Source organism: Triplophysa rosa, linkage group LG24, assembly GCF_024868665.1.
Source record: "Triplophysa rosa linkage group LG24, Trosa_1v2, whole genome shotgun sequence".
NCBI classification, from domain to species: domain Eukaryota; kingdom Metazoa; phylum Chordata; class Actinopteri; order Cypriniformes; family Nemacheilidae; genus Triplophysa; species Triplophysa rosa.
Genome location: NC_079913.1, coordinates 4,555,163 through 4,576,573, shown reverse-complemented (window position 1 = coordinate 4,576,573; position 21,411 = coordinate 4,555,163). Strand labels below are relative to the sequence as shown.

Here is a 21,411-nt window from a genome sequence, read left to right as displayed (position 1 = left end):
CCTGTATTTTGGTTGCATTTAAACAAACCGTATGGTGCATTGACATCAAGCGGTTGAGCACTCTATTGTTTGTGAATGTGTACCAGAAGTTTGCTGCCCACAAACGTGCCATGCGCAGTAACATTTGTTTATGTTGTCACTTTGAAACCGTCTATAGAGTGATGTCAGTGACGGAGCGAGTCCTGGTTTCATTGTGTTGGCCCGTGTCACTCACCAATGTGGCGGTTTGGCAGTCTCTTCAGCAGGCAGGGCTCTTCATTGCCAGACGGGGCTCTGATGGTCGCGCTCAGAGAGCTCAGATCCGTCTCTGTGATCTTTAGAGAAACGTCAGTGGCCGTGCCAACATTCAGCTGAGACGTCCTCATGGAATCGTCACCTTTAACAGCAGGTGTTTAAGAAATGTGAAATAAATGAAAGAAAACTGTATTTACATTTTAAAGAAATTTAAGCCTTGTGAAGCTTATTGTGATTATGATAAAACTAATGTAATAGAACTGATTTTAACTATTAAACATAATAAAAATAAAGTCATAAAAATAAACTTGCTTGGTGCAACCCCTGTATGTTGCACATAGCGCACTGGCAAATGAGTGAGAGTGAATGAGAGGGGAAACAGCTGTCTTCCTGTTACTAAAAAAAATTAACGTGCCCGTTTTAGCAGCGCTGCACACCTGCGGTTTTGAGGTTAACTTCACCAGGTGTAAAACACACACACATTTAACACTCATTCACATTTACAGACATTCATAAACACACATCTACTAATTTAGTGATTCAGAGACTTTTTAGAGAGACAAAACTTTGCCCCTTCATTCTTGCTCTACCTCTCTCTCCCTCTCTCCCTCTCTATCACTCTCTCTCACTCTCTCTCTCCCCCTCTTACATACACCACATACCTGTGATCTTGGCTGTAAAGGGGCTTCCAGCGATGTGCTTGTCATCAAACTTGACGATTATGTTATAGTCTCCTGGGGCGGTTGGCAGGTAGGACACAGTGCAGGTGCCATCTTTATTATCCTTACAACTGATCTCTGCCTTCGAAGGGCCCTCCACTGCCAAAGACAGACCACCTGAGAAGAGACGAGAAAATACATAATAGTTCAATAGTCTCACCCTGTCTAAGTTGCTGACAAGCATGAGATGCTGTCAGGTTTAGCGTTTTACCTTCTCCTGCATCTTTAGTGATGATTGTAAAGACGGCGGGTTTGTTGACCATGCCGTGACTCAGACCGGCCCCATTTGCATTCACATGCCCGCTGTTAATGGCATCCACATAGAACTGCAGTGGACTTCCTGTAGTGAGAAAAAAGTATGTCACTTTCTGTTTCAAAACATATGTAACAAAACCGCAAACAAAACTGAATCATTATTTTCAAATTTTCAAGAAAATCTCAAGTTCCATTCAAACATTTCAATAAGGCAGTGTTTTAATACCTGGTATATGATTCCCGTCATATTTAATGTCCATCTCATGAAGGCCTTTCTCAGTGGGGGCGTATTTGACTGTCACCGTTCCGTCCTTGTTATCGGTGATGTGGGGACGAGCGGTCTTACCGGAGGGCATGCGCACCTCACCTGGAACAAGACAAGTGGTTGCTAGGGAGTTCACAAATAATAGCACATCTCTCCTCAATAACCCACATGAGTGATGTTCATCTTTACAGTTTAAAAAGCATTTTTATCTCTATCCTTAATATGAGCAAAATAATAATGATTAATATCTCATTTTTATTAGTGTTAATACCTGTAATCTCCCCCTTCTGCACTGTAAATGGAATGACCAGATTAAAGGGGCGGAGCATTTTCTCCATGTTGTCCACCGCATTAACTGGCTCCTCTGTGGCCTGGAGGAGAAGAAATTTACAGTGAGCATCACTGTTATGCTAATTACAAACAACAGGCAAAAGCATGCAAAAGTTAGTGCGTGATTTTGCATTGAAAAAAGCAAAACGGCGATTGAACTGCAACAGATAAAAAGCTTTGTAGACACAATGAGCTTTCAGCCAATAAAATGGAAGTAAAAATATGTTCATCAGCTTGGCAAATGCGTGATCGGTCAGCTAGCTGTTTGTCAGCACAAAAGCTCATGGCAAATGGAAAAAAGCAGAGAGCGTTTAGGATTAAACGTTTGATGACTAAGGGCGGTGTGTACCCATTGAGGGGTGTAACCCTGGTAGGGGGCGTAGGGCTGCTGTAACTGTAGTTTATCACAAGGTTCCTCGATTATAGGGATGGTATCAGATGCCTGGAGAGGGAGGTGGTCACATGGTTAGGGGCTCACACTACACACATTTCCATACTTCTAATTCAATTCCACTTCCAGAACTAGAATTGAATTGCTTGGTTGAAGGATTAGTTCACTCAAAAATGAAAGTTTGGTTATTATTCAAATTTCTTACAAAAAATAAATCATCACTGAAAGATATGAGAGTAAATATTGGCACAATTTACATTTTAAGAAAACAATTCCTTTAATTAAAAGAAAAGTTTATATTTGAGAACAATCCTCGAAAATTAAACCATGCATCTTTTGTGTTAAAAATATATTCAGTAGTAACATACACAAAACATTTTTAGCATTTCTATACTATGCAACAATCACTACCCAAAATGCATAGAGAAATAAGGTGCTCACCACCACGTGGAAGGGACTGTTGGGAATGTGTTCTCCTCCGAAGCGGATGGTGATGACGTATTTTCCGGGTTCAGGAGCTGTATAGTAGATATCAAAGGTTCCATCGGAGTTCTCCACCACATCCACGTCAAGCTCCGCCCCATCTGGGGTTGACACCTTGCAGGTGACCTTTCCCTTCCCCGCGGCCTTTGCATCCACGGTGATAACCGTCTCCTCTCTGATCTGAATAGTGGGTCCAAGTCCCGAACCTGACAAAGTCCCAAATTCGATCACGGGTGAAGCCAACGTACACATTTTATCATCAGATGTAAAGTTTTACACCATTATCAGCTTTACAACAAACTGTTTTGAAGATTAAAGTGGTCTAATTCAGCTAAATTGAACATACATACAGTAAAACACAGAAATATAAATAAAGTACGTATCAAAAAAACGTACCTAGTCCATGTCCCCCAATAGACACTATAAAACAAATAAAAACAATGACTTTCATGACTACAAAAGTCGTGCATAAGATGTTAAAGAATGGACTGTGAAGTCTTCTGTAACTTACCTGTCACCAGACATTTGCTGGCGTCTCCTGTAGGCAGCGCGTGGATGCGGTAGGGGGAGTACGGGATCTCATCTCCTCCGTATTTGATTGTAATAGTGTAGCGTCCCGTCATATCTGGTACATAGGACACTGTGTACGTTCCATCTCTGTTATCACGAATATTGGCCTTCTTTGGCTTCCCTTCTGGGTCCTGTAAAAAAGAAAGAGTTGTTAAAGTGAGTCAATGCGTACATGTGCATGTGTCTAACCCCCAACACTGATTTTCGATCCATTTGTTTTTTTTAAATAGTTTGTTATGCATTTCCTACTGCACCAAAACGATCAATTATATTCAGACTGTATAGCAAGCATCTCTAACTGTTAGTCATGTAGTGAAAAACCACATGTATTAATCTAAATCTAATGACAGGTAAGTCCACAGAGACCAATAGACCAGTACAGGGTAAGATTAAGGGTGTGAGGTCCCCTTAAAAGGTTCAAGAGGGGCTGCCAGGGAGAAACTTTCACTCTCACATCCAAAACCACTTTTGTGCATGAAGATGCTTTTGAATGCGGTTTGTGAACACCACTATTGATCCGAGTGAAGTTTCTCTCCTTTTATCAGATTATCACGGGCTTGGCGTCTGAACCTGCATCTAAGTTTACAACAGCAAGGGGACAGACCGTAAGCACTCAAGTGCCCAAGTCTGATAGAAGGGAGGGTGGATGGGAGCGACATCAGACACGGTGAGTTATAACAACAAAGGGACGGCAAAAAAGGGGCCGTCTTACACATCCTTTTCTAAGAATATGGAAGGGGATGGTGCCCTTTACAATGTGGTTCTCCCACACCCTCCTACCCCAGTCCTCCACATACACAGAGGCCTCTCGCCTGCACCCATCCGGATCCTACAGCAACAGCAGGGGAGGGGTCAGAGGGAGGGCGGGAGGGCGTTAAGTATTTGTGAACATCAAGGGTCACCTAAAAAATGTCACAAAAGAGCCCTGACGGCGTTGTGTCGATGTCACCCACCAGTATCTGTACGGTAAGAAGCCCCTCCCCTGCGTCACGGGCGTCAATGGTAAACTCCACGGGCAGGCTTGCGGGCACGCCGGATGCATTTAGACCGGGACCGCTGGCACGCACTTTACTGGCATCGTGAGCGGGCAACACCTTGATCTTAAATGGACTGATGAAAAGGAGACCAATGTCAAGCTCATCTCAAATTTACATGCATCACATGTCTAGCTGTTAAAACATAATATTTTTGGTAACGTGTAATTGTAGAATGTTATTTTTCACAAAGTCATAATATTACTATAAAACGTGCGATTCTCACCTGCGCGGCACTTCTTGGTCTGCATACTTGACACACACACTGTAGGGTCCATCTTTCGCAGGAGTGTACATCACTGTGTGTGTGCCGTCACCATTGTCTGTGATATCTACCGGTTCTGTCATTCCTTATTAGAAAGAATGAAACAGTTTGTCATCTTGTAAAGACGACAGTAATATACTCATGGTACTGTACACATACAGTATAGTGTCTATGTTTGTGATTCTATGTTTCTCTATCCACCTGTGGGTCCATACAGCAGAACCTCCAGCTGGGCGAGCCCGGCTTTGCTACAGTCCACGGTGAAGGTTTGAGGAACGTGGGCTCTCACTCCATTGCCCAAGCCCGGACCAGAACATTTCACCATACTGGGGTCCACCAGCTCCCTCACTGGCACCCTGAACGGACTCCCTTAAAAAAAAGTTTAAAATGAACAAAATTTGAAAACAACTTGCTTAGACTTAATGCAATCTTCAGACATTGACACACACCCAAAATCCTTTAACACAACATTAAAGTTAGATTGACTCAAAAACAACTGAGGTATGAATTAGGCGGTAGGAAATGACATCATACCTGGAATCGGCAGGCCTCCGAAAGTAATGTTGACGTCATATTCCCCAGGAGTAAAAGGAATATACTCCACGCTACAGCTTCCATCTTTGTTATCTTTACAGGACATTTTAGCTTCTGACGGGCCCTCGATGGCCAAACCAAGTCCACCTGTACCAGCACCCCTGAAAGAAAATAAATACAGGAAAAATATAATTTCAAGAAAACAATTGACAGACTAAGAATCTGTAATTCATACCTGGTCTCCACGGTGAAGCGGTTAGGTTTGTTAACCAGACCCTCTTCCAGACCGGGACCGTACGCACGTACACGGCTGGGGTCACAGCCTTCGGTTACGGTCACCTTAAACGGACTCTTGGGAACCGGCACATCGTCATACAGCACCTCTATGAGATGCACACCTGTACATACACAAAAAACAACAGCGTTCAATCTACAAATATAAACCGATGAAAAACAGATGAGAAAGTTTGTTATATGTTTGTATTGGATGTCTTACCATCCTCATAGGCTGTATACTCCACTCTGTATGTGCCGTCCCCTTTGTCTGTGATGTATGCATCCGTGTTGGCACCTGATGGGTTAACAATACGAACTTTGACGTGGTTGCCTCCCATCTTGTTGTGGACCCGGGTGTCAACGGCAAAGTGTGTTGTGACCTCTCGGAGTACACCTGAGAATACACACCAGAGTTAACTCAGCCCCAAATTTTGCCAATACAGTATATTCACAATATTGTACATTTTTCTCTCACCTCTGGGTTCCACTCCTGGACCGTAGACTGTGATTCCACTTGTATCGAGAGCTGGATCAACTTGCACCCTTGCTGGGAACTTTGGCACAGCGTGTCCTCCGTATTTAATGGTGATGGTGTACATTCCATGGAAAGGAGGGATGTAGGTGATGGAATACGTCCCGTTGCTGTTGTTCTGGATGTGGACCTCCGCCTGCGCTCCTGAATCCGAAATAATCTCGATGGTTAGCTCCGCCTCCCCTGCTTTGGAGCAGTCCACCGTGAACGACGCCGCTTCATCCACCTTTCCTCTCTCCAGTCCTGGGCCGCTGGCTGTGACTTTGCTGGGATCGAAGATGGACTGCACCATTGCTTTGAAGGGGGAACCGGGAATGTGGGCATCAGCGAATAGGATGTTGATGGAGTACTCGCCAGGCTCGGTGGGCAGATAGGACACAGAGCAAGAGCCGTCTCCGTTGTCCTGGCACTCGATTTTGGCCTCGCACGGGCCTTCCACCGTCAACCCGAGACCTCCTGTACCTGCACCTTTGGTGTCAATGGCAAACGGAGCGGGCTTACCCACAATGCCGCCCTTCAGACCAGGACCATAGGCCCGTACCTTGAAAAGAAGACATGACCAATATTAAAGAACCTAATCAACAATAAATCTGCAATCTGCATCAATCTGTAACCAGCTAATAAAAAGTGAATTGGTTCTTTTTACTGAAAGGCGGGACATCTGTCCCTACATTGTTTGAAAATAAACTATACAGCTATATAATAAAGTAGTTCCAGGCTTAGTTTTTTATTATTTTTTATTTTTAATGTAGTTTTTAATATTTTGATTTAATACATTTATTTTTTTCATTTATGTTGTTTCTTTCAATATTTTTGATATTAATTGAAGTTTAATTTTTTGCAATGTTGTTATGTGCTTTTATTTATTTATATTTTACTTTCTTTTAATATTGCTATATACATTTCATTTTTATTTTTGTTTATTTTTTCTGGTTAATAATTTATTGCCTCAACCTATTTTACTGCCTAAACCTATTTCTGTTTATCTCTGAGGCAACATTTCTTATTTTTGTGTAGTTTAAGTTTTATAATATTAATTATTCGATACATTAAGAATTAATATGTACGCCTATAATTGATTTTATTTATTGCAGAAATGTTTTAATTTTCTTTAACTATGGCTCCAGGTTTGTTGTCTAAATCACTTCTCCATGTTATTTCAGAATCCTTAAAAGGTTAACAACCTACCATAGCAAATCAGATGAAAAGACTTTGATTATAAATTTAAAATATATTTATATTTATAATATTTAAGAGAGCTGTGGCTCACACACAGATATGCCTTCTCATAAACACATGTACACGTGGGAAAACAGAATAACTAATGCTGGACCATTGCATTATTAAAAGCATACTCAATACGTAACAGACCCTCATTTTCAATTATTTAATAATGCGATTTCCATTTCGTGGTTGCACATGCTTTAAAAGTAATGCGGTGATAAGTCAAAGTCAAATGGCCTTCATCATCCGTATCCATTTATGGTCAGAGGTCCATATCTGATCTGCTAATATAAAAAAGACTAAACTCTTCACAGTATAACCTCTGCCCGGTGACATCCAGTCATTCCAGATGTACATGAAGCACCTTGTTTGGCCACAATCCTTTGAGTTCACCCCTCCCTTAAGTAATATTTAAACACTAAGCGTCCAGTAACCGCTTCCTACAATGGTTAAATGTCCTTTCGTGTTTGCCTTAAGCTTCTCCAGTGAATGAAATAATATACAAACTGAAGCATCTGCTTCACAGAAAGGAACGATTCAACACTGCTGAGCACAGGAACAGCCTCCCTCACAGATTCATCTGATACACACACACACGCACACACATGCATGCATACACAAATCTGCACTTAATCTGAATCAGTGAGACAGAACAAGGTCCCAGGCAAATGATGATTTATTATACCCATTAAAAACCCTTTAAAGGCATGCGGTAATGCTTTTGTGATGAAATGTGCCTCGGACATTGTTCTTTGAAATTTACCCTCCCGGTTTTGAGGAATATAAATGCAATAAGTGTCAGAAGGAAAGAAAACACACAGCTTTAAAGGTCTACAACAATACAACTGACTAGACCGAGAGAACATCACGCATATGTTTAACTAGCTTGCTTGAAATACAAACAGGAATGTTCTTGCGTAAAAGAACTGAGAAATATTGACAAAATCTGGGTTTAGTTTATTGGTGGGATTAGTGGCTCATAAACTTCTGAAGGTCTCTGAATCCGATTTGTGAGGTACAGACTGCACTCCCAGTTTCTCTGGTAACTCCCTAAACACGTCCTATTCTTCTCCTCATAAGGAGCGTTTTATCCACCCCATCCAGCTCTTAATACCCTTTAGCCTTTAGTGTAAGATGCATGAATGACTCGGTTTTCTCAACCAATGGAATTAGTTAGGTAACAAATGTCCTCCAACCAAACTGATTAACAGTAGTAACCATGACAATAATGACTGAATAAACCAATGAATCATAAACAAATGAATCACATTCTTTGCCTAGTACCTTTGAGGGATCAGGAGGCATCACCCCCTCCACAGTGAAGGGACTTCCTGGCACAGGGTTTGCATCATAGGTGATGTCTATTTTGTAAGGCCCCTCCTCCGGGGGGATGTACTTAACAGAGTGCATCTCATTGGCCGCTCCAGATTCCACCTTGCATGGGATTGGTCGGCGGGAGGGTGAGGTAATCTTGACGTCCACCTTTCCTTGACCTCCAGCGCCGCGCGTGTTGATGGTGAATTCCTCATCTTTCCCTACGTCCACTTCTAATGACACACAATAAATGTATCAGCATTCAATGACTTGTATATAGTATCCCACAATGCAATGTGCTCAACAGTTCAACTATTCAACTCTGAACACTGCTTACAAGCTTCCATTTAATAAAAGTTTCCCGTAGACTTACTGTTGTTGAGTCCTTGAACTTTGACCTTGTTGAGATCCAAAGGAGGAGCAACAGTGATGGTAAAAGGGCTTTTGGGGATGGGGTCACCACCGTGGCAAACAGATATGCTAAAGTTACCCTGTATCACAAAAAAATTCGTTTTACCAACTTATTAACAATGTTATTTATACTACTGTAATACCATGTGACATCTTGGTGTATTTCCTGGATTGCTGGAGCGTCTCACCTGCTGTAACGCCGTGTAGCGCACAGTGAAGGAGTAGTCGTGGTTATCGATGATCTCAAAGTCACTGACGGCTTCTCCTTTCCCCGCTGCGGTAAACTGAACCTCAGGGGTGGCCTTGCCCGCACCTTTAGTGTAGATGGTGAAGTGTGTCGGCTTGCCCACTTCCACGCCTGTCATATTGACATACGTCAAACATATGAATTGAGACGACGTCACCTTGTGTATTTATAATTTCAATCACGAAAATGGAAACGGACCTGTTTTGTTGAGTCCAGGACCCTCTGCCTTCACTTTATTAGCATCGTGGGATGGGTCGACTTTGATACGGAAGGGGCTGATGGGAATTTCCTGTTAATTTACATAAAAAAATAACAAAGCAGACATTTCTCAAAAACAAATATATAATTTGTGTAATTCAGGCAGTATTTTACAATCATTGTAGATCAATTTATTGTTGCTGGAATCGTACAGCACCTCGGTGTAATCTCTCAGCTGTACTGAGAGACACGGTGTAATACAGACTGAGACTGACCTGATCGGCAAACAGCACCATGATGGTGTAGCGTCCGGGTCCAGGGGGCGTGTATTTTACTGTAAATGTGTCGTTGTCATTTTTTATAATGTCAAAATTGATGTCTGCTTCAGCGGATCCCACCACACCGGGAGCACACTTAATCCCAATGCTAACATCTCCTAAAGAGTCAGAAGAGATTGCAACCATATGGGAGAATTAAAAGAACACGAATTTTTTTTTAAAAATCCATCTAATGTGTCTGATCATTTTTTTATTGTTAATTTATTCTATAATGCGTCAAAATACTTTTGTTTGAAAGTTTACAAATACTTTCTCAGGAAACTGCTTGTATGTTTATACAGGTATGTAAAGTAACAACAATGTCAATATTTAACTATTGTTAAAGGGATTTTCACCCAAAAAATGGTGGTTCCAAACCTGTATACATCTCTTTGTTCTGCTAAACACAAAGAAAGATATTTGGAAGAATGTCAGTTACCAAACAGATCCCCCCCACTTGCTGCCATTGTAGGGAAAATAAATACTATGGGAGTCAATAGGGGAACAGATCTGGTTACTGACATTCTTCCAAATATCTTCCTGAGGGTGAGTCAATGGTGACAGAATTTTCCTTTTTGGCTGAACTATCCCTTTAAGTATAGTATCAAATGGTTTCTCAAACCTTGCCCAGCCTCGCTGCAATCCACAGTAAAGTAGGTGGGTTCATTGGCCTTCAAGCCGGTCTTCTCCACACCTGGTCCATGCACCTTCACGTTCTCCGGGTGACTACCTTCTCCAATGGTCACCTGAGAAATGAGAAACTCCATCGTTTTATATTCCAAAAACAGGGAGTAGAAAGGTTTTCATGCACAATAATGTTTCTTGTAATGCCATGATCCAATTCGGAATCTATGATCTAACACAGTCTTGTAAAAGCAGAGTGTTCAATCCAATACTGGAAAAACTTGGTCATAAACCTTCAGTGAAAGACTGATGTTGTTTCAGGTCCAAATTATAAACTTTTTGACAAACAGAAGCTTAAAACTGGGCCTGTAGACAGCAAGCCCTCACCCTGAATGGACTGTTGGAAACGTTGACCTCTTCCCAGGTGATGATAATGGTGTGTTTGATGGGCTTGGTGGGAATATAGACGCAGAAATATGTGCTGTCACCATTATCTGTGATCTGGATGTCGATGGGGAAACCTTCAGAGTCCTGACATTGAAAAAAAGGAAGGAAAAATAAAACACGAAGAAAAAAAGCTGTTCTTTTCATTTGCACTTGCATTTGAAGTACAACAAACCATCTGAGACATGACTCAACAATCTTCACAGTCTCATGAACACCATTTGTGTTTAAACTAATAGAAAAATATACCTGAGCATAAATCTGTAAATGCCCTCTACCGGCTCCACAAGCATCGATTGTAAACTCGGCAGGTTTGTTTACGATGCATCCGGTTGGCTCCAGCCCAGGGCCGTAGCACTTGACCTGCATATGAACATGAGTTTTCGTCATTGCTGTCCTTTATCATTCCTGAATTCATTACGCAAATTATTAGTAGATAGTCATTGGGCAGACCTTCTCAGGGAAGACGTCATTGGCTGCAGGAAGGATGTGGGCCATAAAGGGGCTGTCCTTGATATCTTCATCATCACAAATGACATGGACAGCGTAGTCGCCCGGCTCGGTGGGCCAGTAGAGAACATCACACGATCCATCACCTTTGTCGTCGCATTCGATCTTAGCCTGCGACGGGCCCTCGATGGAAAAACCTGCATTCACACAGATGTAACAGTGAAATAAATGCCTAAAGGTTTTTTTAATAGATCAATTCAGGAGGCTCTGGGACATTTATAAAAGAAGACTTGCCTAAAGTTCCAACCTCCGTGCCAATGGCCTCAACTACAAAGTCAGCGGATTTGCCCACCATGCCGGTCTCCAGGCCAGGACCCCACGCCCTCACCTTCTGAGGCCCTGCATCCTCACTGATTGTAACCTCGAATGGGCTGCAGAGACAAACGAAACGCACACATCAGAAGTGAAATCTCTGACTTCAAAAATCAGGCTTGAGGAATAAACACCCTTACCTGCGAGGAATGGCGTGCCCACCCCATGTAATAGTAATGATGTACTTTCCAGGGAAAATTGGGTAGTAGTCACATTCATACACACCATCTCCCTCCTCCTGAACCTTCACAGGCTCATTCCCTCCTCCTTATGACACACATTTAAAAATACACCAATATAATGCAATCCAGACTAACTTCACGATGTCTTCTTGTAAAAAAGAAGAAAAACGTTGTGGTTCCACACATACTTGGCCCTTTGATTTGAACACGCAGTTCTCCGCTGCCCGCTCCCTTTGTATGCACCTTAAAGTCCGCCACCTCCTTGACACGCACGCCTTTTGGCTGCAGGCCACGGCCGATGGCCCGACAGGCGTTTGGGTTACTCGCTGCAAAAAAGGAAAGAGGGTTATTTTTGATGTCACAAAAAGGCAAGAAATACGAAGTCGAAGGCGATGACGGAGTTAGTTAGCGTATAGAGAGTTATGCATGGACCGTCCCGAATACAGCCAAATGTATCGGGCAATGAAGAACAGTCAGTGAAAGTATATTTCCATTAAAAGCCCTGTCCGAACACATACGAAAACTTCATACTGAAATTAGTGAGACTACAACTAAAAAACGGCAGGCAAGCTATGCTCAAGAGCTATAAAAAAGATTTACAGAATCTACAATCTATTGTGAAAACCAGCTGTAAAAGACTAAAATGTGGCTTAATGGCGGGGTTTGGTGTTAACAGTAACTTTACTATTGAGATCTTTAAGTGCAATAAAATGTCTACACTGCAAAAAATGACTTTCTTACTTAGTCTTTTTTTCTTGTTTTCCAGTAAAAATGTCAAAAAATTCTTGAATCAAGATGCATTTTCTTTATGAGCAAAATGACCTAAGAAAATAAGTCTTGTTTTTAGTAAAAAAAAAAGAAATTTCAGTTAATTCAGTAATTCAGTTTAAAACAAGCAAAAAAAATCTGCCAATGGGGTAAGAAAAATAATCTTGAATAAAGGTTTACCTTTTTCTTAGTCACTCAATTCAAAATTGTTTTTCTTACCCCATTGGCAGATTTTTTTGCTTGTTTTAAGCACAAATTCACACAAATTTCATATTGTTTGACTAAAAACGAGACTTATTTTCTACGGGCAGTTTGCTCATCAAGAAAATGCATCTTGATTCAAGAATTTTTAGACATTTTTATGGGAAAACAAGAAAAAAAGACTAAGTAAGAAAATCACTTTTTTCAGTGTATTAAACCAGCCTGACTGCGTTTTTACTTTAAGCATTTCTGATCTGTTTACAATATCAGTTTCTTCCAGATGTTTTTGTTAATTTAATACTGTGAAGTTGCATCTCAGTATGTTTTTGACAAGGAAATCGCCTTATGTTAATCGAAGCATTCTCATTCTTTAGAGTTAGTATTTATTGAATGACATGACCAAGACTGCAGAATAGATGCTGTAACCTTGTTGAAGATGATGCGATGAGGATGATGATTTTTTAGATGAAAATGATTGAATAACATACGGTCACTCAGACATCGGCTCGCTAATGCCGATTCAAGCATTGGCATAATGGCAGCATTACGAATTTGGTTTTGAAATCGTGAATTTTGAATACATCATTTAAACCAATTCATTACTTCCTTAATTTAATTTATTAATATAAAAAATAATTCATATTAATAATTTGTTAAATTAGTTTAGCATAATTGAATAACAAAATAATATCAGAATCCAGTCTAAAGAGCATCTGTTGTGATGACACAGTCTCAATGCCGTACGTGACTCTCCTGAAACAATGAAGACAAGACCAGTAGCACCATTCACAATACTGCCTAATTCTTTCATTCATTGCACAAAAACAATTACTTAAGAAGCATTTTTGTCTTGTTTTGCAGTGAAAATGTCTGAAGATATTTTCTTAGCCCACTGGCTTATTTCAGCACAAATCTAACAACTGTATAAAACTCAGTCTAACTATTTGGAACAACAAAAATATACTTCATTCATGATATTTGGTCAAAAAAACCTACATCCTACACAACTTATAATATTGAAAATAAGAATGTAACTGAAAAACAAGTAAAATTTACTTCTTAAAAAAAATGTTTTTGTTCACACTCTCATTTTTACTCACACACCGTCATTCCACAACTTCCTGTCCGTCTATAAGCTTCCTGTATAGCAGCCATAAAGGGGGCAAAGCATCAGCGCATGCCAACGAGCCAGAGGCGATGTGCCCGAGAGGACACATCTGGGGGAGGGGGAGAGACAAGAAAGGGGCGGGACCAAGCTCGAGCAGGCACCTGCCACGCCCCCTGGGTGGCCCGTACTAACTTGGTCGCCTGGGTTTGGGTGGAGTTGGGGGAGGCACTTTCTTGCCCTTTTCTGAGGGTGGCGTGCGTATAGACTGAGGACTTATGTTAACCGGGGAGCCGATCTGCCGGTCGCTCGTAGGAGCTAGAACGACACACACACAGGCGAAAGGAGAGAAACACAATGAAGCGTTTCGTCATCGACAGGAGGGTGGTGGAGACCTCTGGAGCAGAGGACACACGGAGCTCAAACCAAACATATCTGTGTCACTCGGTTCCACAGGATTTGCATGCTGTCAAGCAAATAACCCTGAAGTCATTAGAGGGGGGAAATAAGTCAAACAATTTACAAGCCAATAATGCCCCTGCTTAAAAGACTTTTCATCATCGTATTCTGTGTTTTGGGTGCTGGTGTTCAGCATGTTGGTGAGCTGAAAATGTATCATTTATTCATCCTCATGTCATTCAAAACATGTATATGACTCTTTTTGCGGTGGAACACAAAGGAAGAAATTTTGATCAACGTCTTTTGTGTCCACACAATGGAAGTCAATAGGGTTCAATGTTGTTTTGGTTACCAACGGTCTTCAAAACTGTCTTTTCAGCAGGGGTACGAGACAGTTTAGAAAGATATGAATCAACACTCACTTTACATAAATGTGAGCATTTAATTCAACAAAAAACAACAATCCTTCAGGTTTATACAGTGACATAAATGTCTTCAACGGCGTTTTTGTTTTCTTGGTGCATTTAAAGCTTCAGTGTTAAATACTGTGAATGTGACAGCAAAGACTCAAAATCACCTCTGTCTAAACAGAAAAGTTGCATTGAGTTAGATATTATTCATCACTACCTTCAATGAGAGCTTATGAATTAAAGGAACGGTTCACCCAAAAATGAAAATTCTGTCTTCATTTCCTCACCCTCGAGTTGTTCCAAATCTGTATAAATGTCTTTGTTCTGATGAACACAGAAAAAATATTTGGAAGAATGCTTGTAACCAAACAGTTATTGGCCACCATTGATTACCATAGTAGGAAAAATTGCTTTATAAATTTCTTTGTTCTGTTGAACGAAAAAAGAAAATATTTTGATGAATGTAGGAAAGAAAACAGTTCTGGGGCACCACTGACTACCATTGTATGGTAGTCAATGGTGGCCAAGAAGTGTTTGGTTACAAGCATTCTTCCAAATATCTTTTTCTGTGTTCATCAAAACAAAGAAATGGATAAAGATTTGCAACAACTCGAGGGTGAGGAAATGATGACCGAATTTTCATTTTTGGGTGAACTGTCCCTTTGTCCCATCTTTGACATGTAAAGTTACCGAATACCCCAAGAAATCAATTGCACTGAAACAAATCAGACATCCCATTGGTCTCACCCTCTGAGATGTGAACGGTGAAAGGGCTTCTAGGTATTTGCTGTCCGGCGAATGTCACGTACACGGTGTGAGGGCCCTCTAAAATAGGAACGTAGGTGCAGCGGAAAACGCTGTCGCCTTTATTCTCCAGAATGATCTCCACTGTGTCTCTCCGGCCCTGAGCGTCAACGATGATCACACAGACATCACCTGCTCCGGCACCTGAGGGGTCACGGCCGCATGTTTCAAATGATGTTAAAAACATCACATTTAAACTCATTCATGTTTTGTTTTCAAAATGTCACATGGAAACTAATGTGATTCCATTTTTTAGGAAACAGACATCTTATCCTCCCAACCTGCTGTGTAGATGTCAAAATAAGTAGGTTTGTTGGCCGCGTTCCCCATTGGTTCCAAACCAGGCCCACGAGCCTGAACCTTGTTTGGGTCTCCCAGTGCTTTCGACACATTGACCAGAAAAGGGCTCCTGTCAATATCCTGGCCAGCAAACAGCACCTTCACCTGAGAGGACGACAGAAACGTTGTTTTCCGTCAGAGATGGAGCTCATCTACCCTGTGACATTTCAGCTCTTGTACTACCAAAGCTTCTTTTGTTAAATTACACAAAGCTGCTTCAGTCAAGAGCCAAGTGTGCTGTGCAGAAACTGATGCATCCTGAAAAGAACTCTTGGTGATAGATAAATAAATAAAGATGTCGTGTTTGGAATGGATTTGATTGGTACCTTATGTAGACCCTCTACTTTTGGCACATAGATCACAGAGTAGCTTCTGTTTCTGTCATTGTTGGGAATGACTCTGGCCTGTGAAAACACACTTTAAGATATTGAGAACATCTTTTCTTATGTTTTGTGAATATATTCAGAATGACTCTTGACTCGGACCTCTTCTGTGTGACCCTCTGGATCTTCTATGTAGACCAACACCTCTCCGAGTCCCGCCTCCACGGTCTCAACGACAAACTCAGCTGGTCTCAACACCACGTTCCCTCTGGGCTCAATACCTACAGAGAAAAAGAGCAAGATTTGTTGTGGAAAATGGTTCACAGAGGTAGCTAATCCAATCCGTTTGTCACAATCTGTCAGTCTCACCTGGCCCGTAAGCTTTGGCTCTATTGGGGTGCAGGGTTTTGGACCTCAGGGGTGCACCGGGTTTGAGTTTGGCTTTGGGGAACTGAGACAGGTACGTCATCACTGAGTGCTCATCCACGTTGGGATCTACGATCTCCTCAGGAGCGATCACCTGGACGAAAGCAAATTCAAGTCATGTGACAGTTCATTTGTGGAAACAGTCATCAGCGCCTTTCTGCGCACACTCTTCAGCATCTGCTGTGCACATGCGTGTGCTTCATCACAAGTGGCTCCGATTAGATTCCCGGATGCCATTAGATCCCTCCAGCTCCTTGGGGCCCCCCAGAACTGCACATTTTGGAAGTCATCCACATAAAACACACCTGGTTCATGTCATCGCTTCATTAGCCGAGACTTCATGACTTGAATTGGGTGTGTCAGGTTATTTAGACATCTTAAATGAGAAATGCTAGAGGCCTCTAAGAGCTGGGGACACTCACGAAACAAAGCAAGATACACATCTATTGAATGTATTTGACATTCTGGGCATTTGACAAACTCTATTTAGTGTATTTAAAATGCCAGAACTGATCAGATATAAATACAGCTCTAAGCTGTGATGGTCTATGGCACACGATGAGGTGCCCTGTTTTAAAGCTGTGGAAAATAGTGTCGGACTGCCTCTTCTCCCCTCACTCCGTCTTTCATGCCCTACTGGTTAAGTGTCCTGCTATATTTAATGTTAGGCTAGAAGGTTGAGAGCTGTCTGTGAATAGCTCCATGTGGTATTTAACAGAGCTAAAGAAAGACAGAGAGACCACCCATGACAAAGAGAAATAAGCACCTTGTCATCAGTCTAATGTAAACATAAAGTGGTTCCAAAACGTATTCGGACAGTACGGTCACATCAACACAAGTGAAGGTGTCATACCTGAGGCACACCGAGCCAATCGTCAGCCTGCTGCATGGCTTCTCTCGCGTTCTCCACAGGCTGACGCGGGTCCCATGTCTCCCAATCCGGACACAGGCCTAAAATGGAAATAAAAAAGGTGGAAAATCAATGTCAACAGACACAACACATTGTCTTCCGTTCATCAGATCAATTATCAGACGTCACATCTGTTTATTACATTTATAAAACATAACAACAAATATATAAACATAATACCAAACATTTAAATAATATAAATATACTGTAAATAATATGAATGTAGAAGAGGCGCACACATAAAAACGCATGATCTTTATCTCGGGCAGAGTGCCCAGCCTTCTACAAAGAGGATCTATTAAACCTTGATGTCAACTTGACCTGGAATTATCTTAAATGAACAGCTTCATGTCACTTTGCTACTTTTCCAAGCACTGTTAGGCACATAGGGCCGAACGCTTTCCTGAAGCGAACACATGCTAGGTGCCGTCTGGAGTAAAAACTGTTAGGTTATTATATGCAGGATTAAACTCCAAGAGCAAGAGACGTTCAGTTCGAATGGAACCAGAGACCCTTGAAACCACAAGACTTCACAATGACTGCCAAACTTTAAGATCTGATCTGGTTTTGTTTTCCTAGATCCACCAGCGCCACAGAGAACGCGGCCCCATACTTGGCTTGGTCAGTGAGGATTTGTAATGGGCGGCCTCCTACTGCTAGTGCTAAGACATTTTGAGGTTTTTAATAAACTTTAAGCTGCCAAGAACAGCATTTACAGGTCCCTGTAGATCCAAGATGGCAGCCAAAGGTAAGAGAAACATTATTTATATAGGAAAACAAATTTATTTGTGGAAATGAACAGAATATTTGGGGATTTGATGAATGTAAATGAAGAATCTTTATGACGTTAAATAAGAACTACTGTATTTATGGTTCTGTATTATTTCTATGGGTCATTCAAAATAAGTAAAGTTATACAAAATAAACATGTGAAAAGGTCAAATATTACATTAAAACATCTGACGTCCTGGTGGGATAATATGAATCATCAAGTCACTCCATACGAATTTATTTATTAAATACTGTTCAATTCTCAGCTGTTTAAATTATTATGTTGACAATATAATTTAAAAATATATATTAAATAAAAAAATGCAAAGCAGTGTTTAAAAAGACTTTTGGACCCTCCCATACAAAAAAAACGCATAAAATAAAAATATTTAATAGAAAGAGAGAAATGAATTGATTTATTTTGACCTAATTACTATATGGTTCACTTTAATGAACTATGTATTTCAATTATTAAAAAATGAATGATAATTTACTATGGAAATATTAATGAAAACTAGGTTTGAAATGCCGAACATTGTATCAGTGTAGATTATACTTTACATTTCAATTTTATAAACACCAAAAATGTTAATAAAAAGGTAATGTAAAGGATTTGAATATTAACTTGAATAATAATATATACAAACAAAATAATGAAATGCTTATTATCTAGCATTTCTGGCATGAAACTTCTGGTGTCAATCCATTTTATGGATGCAAACTTTTCATAAGGCTCTAATGCTGATCTATCTTACACACACATACGCATTTTGGCAGGAAATCTATATAGCAGCATGTGTTTTCATTTAAGCATGTTTGCTGTCTTAACCTCTGATACTTTCTGTGCAGTTAGACGACAGACCGACAGCTCATTAACCAGCCGGTATAGCCTGGCCAACACACACCTGAAACATGCAATGATATGTGTCAGGAATTACGTCTCTTTAGCGTCACAATGTCAGCCAGACGTGGCAAAGATCATTTCTATCTTTTTTTAATTTAAAGGCAAAAATTATCGTTTGTGCTATAAGAGGAATCGTGCTACAGTTTGTAATGTATATCTAAAGTCAGGCCACCTTTAGAAATGCTCTAGCATTTTAATGTACAATTCTTGTGAGCAATTTAAAAAATACACAACAGTGATTGCAGTGCATGAGCATTTATTTGGCATCCCACCTTATATTATTCTATAATGTGCTTTTTTAGATGTGATATAGTTAGGACTCAATGGGCCCTATTTTATCGATCTAAGGGCATGATCTGAAGCACATGGCACTTTTCTATCCTCAAACTTACAAATCCTCATACAGCCTTACCTTAACAGAAGTATTTAACAGTACTACTTTTTGCCTCTAAATGTCACAGCCAAATGATTTTGCTCCAAAACAACGTAATGGCTCAAAAAAGCTCTGTTCCCATTTCTCTGCATCTATCCTTGCACATTCTGTAATATATTACCAAGTGCTGAGTCAAAGCCAGCCGAGCACACAGTATATTCATAATGCTAACGGCTGCTTTTCATTATAGTGTGGACAAGGATGGACACACGCATTTCCAGACGGACCTGACTTTTCCATTGAACCCTCTCTCAACAACGTAAGATTTCATATTTTCCACTAGTCTAATTCCAAAACCTACCAGAAATATTTGATTTATGAATTGTTTTTTCTGACGAGAACGATTGAACTTGGTTTGAGGTCATATCTCTCTTTTTTTCTTGGCTTATATCTTTTCAGAATGAGGTCATGTGCTGTACACCACTGACACCGTAATTGTCTCGTCTGAGACAAAGCTGATAACCACAAAGTAACATCTGCACATCTGTGGACATTTACCTGAAGAGAATTACTGCTCCCTAAATGTATTTAATGAACTTAATGAGGTTGGGTTTGTCTATTTTAGGCCATATGTGATTACTGTACATGACACATTTGCGGGCCAAGCGGTCATGAAGACAATTTAATCTAATTTCCATCATATGGAACCTGTTAATGTGATACCTCAGATCCTTTGGAAGTTCAAGTAAGGCCAGACTTTACATGGCTCCACTTACTGTCAAAACTTTAAAAATCAGCTCCTGTATGGTGCATAGCATTTTATGCATTACCCTGATCCCTGAATTTTAATTGTAATTCTACTCACCAGGTGCGCAGTTATCCACCAGAGCTCCCAGTGCTTTTCCATCTCTCCAGTCCCTGTGAAAGTTGTTGATGGGTATCTGTGGCACCTTGTTTTGGATCCAGCCCAGAAGTCGCTGTTTGGGCGTCAGCTTCCTGGCATCTTCATCGTCCTCATCCTCCCACATGGGCATGGAGATAGAGTAGTGCAGGATAAGGGTCCATATCATGCCCAGGATGAGCTTCAGGTTGCCGTCCACAATAGCTTTACTATCTGCAATGAGAGAGAGACTGTCTTATTCCACAGGTGATCCATAAACAAATAAACACTGATCTCTGGCAGTGAGAACCGTGTATGAGGCCCAAATCCTGTTGAGAAAACCTGCTTTCAAGCCAGATGTGATTTCAGGACACCATTCTACCTTGGCTAGAATAATGACAACATCTGTGTTTATTCTTCACCTAGTCCACTCCGGCATTGCGTGTTTGGTTTCCGGGCCGTCCATTGTTTATCCAGAGAGATTCACAACCCGCTGTTTGTTCTGTTCGCCTGCTGTGTTGATGGCTTTCACAGTTTCAGATGTGCACAAATAAACAGCAAGGACAAACTAAATGCTGAGCTCACGTCATGTGTTAATAAAACACACAAACACACACAGGCTAACACACATGTACAGTAGTGTCACTTCCATTCTCTTACAGTTAGGATACAAATTTGATACATACAAATATATTTTAATTGTTTTAAATATCATTTGGTTGCCATATAGGTCTTCCCCAGTTAAAAAGGTACAAACTTTACATTTTTAAAATAACAGGAAGTGACATAATTTACTGTAGACCCTTTCAATAACATGGTAGGACGAAAAGTAAATAATTTTGTTCTATTTTCTCATTTTTTACACAAATTGTAATGCTGACTGCATTCCTTACACTCAAATATTCAACCCTATACCGAATGCATTATAAGAACAAATGATCAAGCAAGTGTTTATCAGAGTTATAGTTTTGTTTTTAGTTTAGATTTTTCGTTAATTTTAGTTACATTTTTAGCAATTTTGTTATATACATTTTATTTATTTTTTGTTGGATTGCATTAGATGAATTTATTTCTATTAGATTGATTTATTTTTATTTTTGTTAATTATCATAATTTTAGTGACAAAT

At 40.5% G+C, this 21,411-nt stretch overlaps 1 protein-coding gene across 5 annotated transcripts in view; it reads right to left on the bottom strand.

Annotated features, from left to right (window-relative positions):
* flncb (filamin C, gamma b (actin binding protein 280)) overlaps nt 1-21,411 on the bottom strand; it is a 42,524-nt gene that overhangs the window by 7,691 nt on the left and 13,422 nt on the right. For 2 of the 5 annotated variants that reach the window (XM_057324020.1, XM_057324015.1), the window contains exons 2-38: nt 20,270-20,518; nt 17,300-17,397; nt 16,390-16,540; nt 16,183-16,301; nt 16,024-16,101; nt 15,640-15,802; nt 15,302-15,502; nt 13,941-14,063; nt 11,860-11,997; nt 11,630-11,756; nt 11,412-11,548; nt 11,121-11,314; nt 10,917-11,030; nt 10,611-10,754; nt 10,222-10,345; nt 9,558-9,718; nt 9,283-9,373; nt 9,026-9,195; nt 8,800-8,917; nt 8,397-8,659; nt 5,832-6,429; nt 5,577-5,750; nt 5,316-5,478; nt 5,081-5,241; nt 4,748-4,915; nt 4,508-4,631; nt 4,201-4,357; nt 3,960-4,076; nt 3,189-3,378; nt 3,074-3,097; nt 2,636-2,883; nt 2,153-2,245; nt 1,745-1,844; nt 1,435-1,575; nt 1,165-1,293; nt 897-1,070; nt 215-376 (exon numbers count right to left, since the gene is read on the bottom strand). In XM_057324020.1, coding sequence (XP_057180003.1) covers nt 215-376; nt 897-1,070; nt 1,165-1,293; nt 1,435-1,575; nt 1,745-1,844; nt 2,153-2,245; nt 2,636-2,883; nt 3,074-3,097; nt 3,189-3,378; nt 3,960-4,076; nt 4,201-4,357; nt 4,508-4,631; nt 4,748-4,915; nt 5,081-5,241; nt 5,316-5,478; nt 5,577-5,750; nt 5,832-6,429; nt 8,397-8,659; nt 8,800-8,917; nt 9,026-9,195; nt 9,283-9,373; nt 9,558-9,718; nt 10,222-10,345; nt 10,611-10,754; nt 10,917-11,030; nt 11,121-11,314; nt 11,412-11,548; nt 11,630-11,756; nt 11,860-11,997; nt 13,941-14,063; nt 15,302-15,502; nt 15,640-15,802; nt 16,024-16,101; nt 16,183-16,301; nt 16,390-16,540; nt 17,300-17,397; nt 20,270-20,518 — 5,886 coding nt within the window. The remainder of the gene's footprint in view (nt 1-214; nt 377-896; nt 1,071-1,164; nt 1,294-1,434; nt 1,576-1,744; nt 1,845-2,152; nt 2,246-2,635; nt 2,884-3,073; nt 3,098-3,188; nt 3,379-3,959; nt 4,077-4,200; nt 4,358-4,507; nt 4,632-4,747; nt 4,916-5,080; nt 5,242-5,315; nt 5,479-5,576; nt 5,751-5,831; nt 6,430-8,396; nt 8,660-8,799; nt 8,918-9,025; nt 9,196-9,282; nt 9,374-9,557; nt 9,719-10,221; nt 10,346-10,610; nt 10,755-10,916; nt 11,031-11,120; nt 11,315-11,411; nt 11,549-11,629; nt 11,757-11,859; nt 11,998-13,940; nt 14,064-15,301; nt 15,503-15,639; nt 15,803-16,023; nt 16,102-16,182; nt 16,302-16,389; nt 16,541-17,299; nt 17,398-20,269; nt 20,519-21,411) is intronic. The other 3 variants (XM_057324016.1, XM_057324017.1, XM_057324019.1) reach the window with 3 other exon arrangements.